The sequence below is a fragment of the Haliaeetus albicilla genome, chromosome 22 (genome assembly GCF_947461875.1).
Source record: "Haliaeetus albicilla chromosome 22, bHalAlb1.1, whole genome shotgun sequence".
Classification (NCBI taxonomy): Eukaryota; Metazoa; Chordata; class Aves; order Accipitriformes; family Accipitridae; genus Haliaeetus; species Haliaeetus albicilla.
Genome location: NC_091504.1, coordinates 20,149,199 through 20,154,406, shown reverse-complemented (window position 1 = coordinate 20,154,406; position 5,208 = coordinate 20,149,199). Strand labels below are relative to the sequence as shown.

General features: G+C 52.8%; 1 protein-coding gene across 2 annotated transcripts in view; it reads left to right on the top strand.

Annotated features, from left to right (window-relative positions):
* Positions 1-687: 687 nt before the first annotated feature.
* INTS1 (integrator complex subunit 1) overlaps positions 688-5,208 on the top strand; it is a 30,166-nt gene continuing 25,645 nt past the window's right edge. For both annotated transcript variants that reach the window (XM_069810244.1, XM_069810243.1), the window contains exons 1-9: positions 688-779; positions 917-1,207; positions 1,776-1,972; positions 2,195-2,332; positions 3,084-3,243; positions 3,602-3,707; positions 3,992-4,178; positions 4,317-4,462; positions 4,769-4,910. In XM_069810244.1, coding sequence (XP_069666345.1) covers positions 722-779; positions 917-1,207; positions 1,776-1,972; positions 2,195-2,332; positions 3,084-3,243; positions 3,602-3,707; positions 3,992-4,178; positions 4,317-4,462; positions 4,769-4,910 — 1,425 coding nt within the window. In that variant the 5' untranslated portion in view covers positions 688-721. The remainder of the gene's footprint in view (positions 780-916; positions 1,208-1,775; positions 1,973-2,194; positions 2,333-3,083; positions 3,244-3,601; positions 3,708-3,991; positions 4,179-4,316; positions 4,463-4,768; positions 4,911-5,208) is intronic.

Here is a 5,208-nt window from a genome sequence, read left to right as displayed (position 1 = left end):
GGGGGGCTCAGGGTGGGGGGCTTGGCCCCGGGTGGGTGGTAGGTGTCGAGGTGTGGGTGCCCTCGGTCCCTACTGCAATAAAGGCACGTGGAGAGCTTGTCCTGGGAGCGTGACGTGGGGACGGGGCTGGTGGCATGGGGGGGGGGATTGGGGGATGATGGGGGGGTGGGATTGGGGCGTGGCCGGTTGCTGTGGGGCCCCCCAATTTCAGTCCCTGATCTCGGCCCTCCTGATTTCACCCCCCCCAATCTCAGCTGCTCAGTTTCAGCCCCAACCCAAGCTCCTCTCTGATCCCAGACCTCCCCCCGACCCCGATCCCAGTGCCCCAAAACAGCCCCCCAATCTCAGCCCCTCCAGCCCCAAAACAGCCCCCCAATGTCAGCCCCCCACCCCGGTCCCGGTCCCTCTCTGTCCTCAGCCTCCCCCCAAAGCCCCCCCACGCCCCCAACCCTCTCCCTGACCCCAGACCCCCCCCATCTCCCCCCACATCCCACCCCGGGGTGCAGTTCCCCCCCCCCCAGTCCCCCGCCACGGGGGGGGGAGTCACTGCCTCCCGCGCCGCGCCCTCCCGCCACCAGGGGGCGCTGTCCGACGGGGCGGGGCGGGAGGTGCCGCCGCGGCCCGCCGGCAGGAGCGCGCGCCCTTCGCTTCCACCTCGGAGGCGGGGCGCGGCGGTGGGATTTCCGCTTCCGGGTGGCGGCGGCCTGTGCTCAGCGGCACCATGAACCGGCCGAAGGCGGCCGCCGTGCGGCGGCCCAGCGCCGTGCCCAAGCCCTCCGGTGAGTCCTGGCGGGTTGGTGGCCGCCTCGCCCGGGGAGGGGATCCGGGTCCCGGCGGGCGCGGGGGCTCCGGTCGCCGCGGGGGCTCCGGTCGCCGCGGGCCGGTGGTGTCACGTCTGCCCCTTGTCCCCTTGCAGCGCATCCGCCGCCGGGAGACTTCATCGCGCTGGGCTCCAAGGGGCAGAGCGGCGAGGGCAAAACCGCCGTCACCCTGCTGAAGCCGGCGGCCCCCGGGCTGCCCTCCGAGCGCAAACGGGACGCGGCCGCCTCCTTAGCGGGTCCGGCGGGGCTGACCGGCTTGACCAAGCGCCCCAAGCTCTCCTCCACGCCTCCCCTCAGCGCCCTGGGGCGCCTGGCAGAGGCGGCCGTGGCGGAGAAGCGAGCCATTTCACCCTCCATCAAGGAGCCGTCTGTCATCCCAATCGAAGGTAGGTGAGGCCTCCATGCGCTCCTGACGAGAAGGCAAGCGAGGATGCAAACTTCAGTTTACCATTCCCTAGAGCTTCTGCCCAGGAGCCTTTCTTGAAGCCCACAAACTAAAGTGTATGTGCTGTCCTTAAGGTCGAAGTCACGGTTTTGTCTCCAGTCTTGTTGGCGTTGGGTTGTGTTCATCCTGCCTGAGAGCTGTTTAATAGCAGCATCTGAAAGACTCCCTGAGGAAACCTCAGAGTCTGCATTGTGGTATTTTATTCATGTCTTTCTTTAGCAGACTCTGGATCTGAGCGTTCCTTGCTTTTTGAAGCGTCACTTCATTTTCTGGTGTTTGACACATTTGCAGAGGAGTATATTAGTGCGGACCAACCAAAAAATAAGCAAGGGGTATTGTCAGGTGTAAACCAGAACTTTTAATAGCAATTGGGTAGGGAAAAGCCATTGCAGGAGCTAAAGGGGAGCTGGTCCACGCTTTGCTTTCCTGGTGACTGGCACTGCCAGCGTTTCGGGGCAGATTATTTTGCGTGAGGGTAACAGCTGATGCCCGTGTGTTGATGATTGCAGTTGTCCCCACGGTGCTGCTGGATGAAATTGAGGCAGCAGAAGCAGAAGGCAACGACGACCGTATTGAGGGGGTGCTGTGTGGAGCCGTGAAGCAGCTGAAAATGAACAGAGCCAAACCTGATACCACGCTGTACCTGAGCCTCATGTACTTGGCAAAAATCAAACCAAACATATTTGCCACTGAAGGGGTTATCGAGGTGAGGGATCTGCCTTGTTGGGACTCTTGGGCTTACTGAGGTATTGTTACTGCCAACTTGCAAACATAGTTGCAGTTTCTCTCAGGCCAGAGCATGTCTTTGCAAACACCATACCTCTGTGGCAAGCTACTGCAATTCGTATTTCTTTTTCTAAAACTCTTCTATATGGTTTCTTGCTAGATGGCTCAATTATTATTTTATTTCTTGTGGATGATATTCCAGGCACTGTGCAGCCTACTCCGAAGAGATGCCTCCATCAATTTCAAAGCCAAAGGGAATAGCCTCGTGTCTGTCTTGGCCTGCAACCTTCTCATGGCAGCTTACGAAGAGGATGAGAACTGGCCAGAGATCTTTGTCAAGGTTGTTGAACCAGGGGTGCTTCTGCTGGACGGAGGCGGTGGTGGGCACACTGGCTAAAACTGGCTGGGGTTGGGAAATGTGCATACGTTGGGGTAGGATAGCAGCAGGTAATTTATTCCCGCTGCAGGTGAAGGGGCTATCCAGTGGCCTGTTGCCCAGTGTGGGGAATGCAGCTGGAGGAGGCAGAAACTGGAGACTTGGGCCCATACTGTATTGATAAGGGAGAAAACCAGAGTACTTTTTTTTTTTTTTAAAAAAAAAAAACCAAAACAAAAATCTCTACTGGCTGTTGAAATGCTTTGGCCTCCTTTGCCTTTTTTTGCCTTATGCTCTGCTCTTTTCTGAGATGCCTTCAACAATCTGTATTGATATGTGTCACAGAGACTTCTCACTTTCTAGTTTGTCTGTAGGGATTAAAGCAGCCCATTAATTTAAAAAGGCTAAGCTTTTAAAGACCAGCTTCTATATTTTGGTGGTAGAAGTTGTTGTAAAATGTTTGCTAAAGCTTAATCAGCTTTGTTGCTTGAGAGGATCGGTGCCCATAGAGCTTGGGATGTGATGGTTTGGTTTTTTGCTCTTATGTGACTTGCCCGCAGTCATCTGGTCTGTTTTTCATCCATGCAATGGTTATGCTAGTTTCCTACTTTGCAACTGTATATTGAAAATAAATAAAAACTGGAGAAACTCACAAATACTCTTAACTAAGCAGAAAAAAGAAAGGCTTGAGCATGGCTTGTGTTCTCTTCTTCAGGTTTACATTGAGGACTCCCTTGGGGAGCGCATCTGGGTGGACAGCCCTCATTGCAAGACATTTGTGGATAATATCCAAACAGCTTTTAACACAAAGATGCCTCCTAAGAGCATGCTCTTGCATGGAGAAGTTGGACGTAGCGGAGGGGACCTTAGTGCTGGTAAGAATATGAAGCAGGAATGAAGGGGTGGGGGGAGGATGGAGCCCGGTGAGCTTATTGACTGGTGAGAATAGTTTGTTACTGTATGTACTCGCATAGACCAGCCTTTGAGTTCCAGGCATTGCTTTTCCTTTCTCTGGGGCTCTTTCATTTCTAGGGGATGTTTGAGGGCAGGCAGTGAAAGAAATTTGTAGATGTGCCTGGGTGTGATACAGTGTGAGGAAGTGACTAGTTGTGGCCTCCTTCAGTGTTGCTGAAGGGGATCCTTGAAAGAAGCTGAACCCATAAAAGCATGAGTGAGTGATCTCTAGGAAGAGGAATTGTCTCATGAAGCATGCTGTGTGCTGGTCTGTCTTAGGGAGTAGCCCACACCCTTCCATGACAGAGGAGGAAGACAGCCAGAGTGAGCTGCTGATTGCAGAGGAGAAAATGAGCCCGGAGCAGGAGGGCCAACTCATGCCCAGGTACAGTGCCTCTTCCTCTCCCAACGCAGCCGTGTGGCAGATCTGTCTGTGCTCACCCACTCCTGCAATGCTGCAGCAGGGAGCTTCCTCTCTGCACTAGTTGTCCTATGGCACTCGCTAGAGGATGTTGAGCATCAGATAAAACTGATGCCAGGAGAAAAGAGTAGATTTTGTTTGTTTGTAATGTGTTCCACAAACAAGAAAGGATGCTGATCTCTGGACATGACTAAGTGTGACCGTGCCGGGTTCTGTGGAAGTGAATAAATGCAGTTTGTGTGGCCCAGGTATGATGACCTCGCAGAGAGTGTGGAGGAATATGTCCTAGACATGCTGCGGGACCAACTCAACCGGCGCCAGCCAATGGACAATGTCTCCAGGAACCTCCTTCGACTGCTGACGGCAACCTGTGGCTACAAAGAGGTGCGGCAGATGGCTGTGCAGAGGCTGGAGATGTGGCTGCAGAATCCAAAGGTAAGGATAGAAGCTGTTGAAGCACAACTTTTCTGGATCTGGTCTGGAATCCAGCCAGGAGGGCTCCATACTATATGCCAGCTGTGTTTCTGATCTGTGATGGCAAGTGGCTGTAGCCTTTCTGCTCTTCCTCTGCAGTTGACCAAGCCAGCTCAGGACTTGCTGATGTCAGTCTGTATGAACTGCAACACCCACAGCTCAGAGGACATGGAAGTTATCTCCAACCTGATCAAAATTCGTCTCAAGCCAAAAGTCCTTCTCAACCACTACATGCTGTGTGTCAGGTGAGTGAGTGACCAGGTCTGTGACAAGAAGAGAAAGCATTCTAGAAGATGTGCCCAGGGCCTTGATGGTTTCAGTGTCTCTGCATAGTGGTTTTAAACACCAGCTTGGACCACAGAGTGTTCTGTGTAACATTTAAATGAATTTCATTGGCCTGCAAGACTTCCAGTAATCCCTTGATATTGCTGGACATATGTGCTGCTCCATCCTCTTCACTTTTGTGTGTTAAATACTTCAAAGAGAAATCAAAACAGTGGGTCTAGCTGCAATGGAACTTCAGCTACGATATCTCTGGTCTTCCCTTGCAGAGAGCTGCTGAATGCGCACAGGGATAACCTGGGCACCACAATTAAGTTTGTGATTTTCAACGAACTATCAAATGCAAGAAATCCCAACAATATGCAGATCCTGTATACTGTGCTTCAGCATAGCTCAGAGCAAGCTCCGAAGGTAGGTGTAGTGTCTTGCGTGACTGACAGTGACCCCTGAACCCCACTGGAGAGATTCAGTTGAATTGAGGCTCAAATGAAATCTTTTCCTGGACAACAGTGTGATCTGTATCATGCTGTTTTGAAATTCTGTTATTGCACTTGTTAGGAATAAATGTGCATGGGCATTTTCTAACTCCCGCATTCTGGGTGACCAGCCTTGTGGTAATGAGATTTCATGAGAGTAACGTTATAGCTCCCTGGGGGTCTGAAGGACAGGCATACCACCAGCATTGTTTCCTTGTGTCTTTTTATTTTGT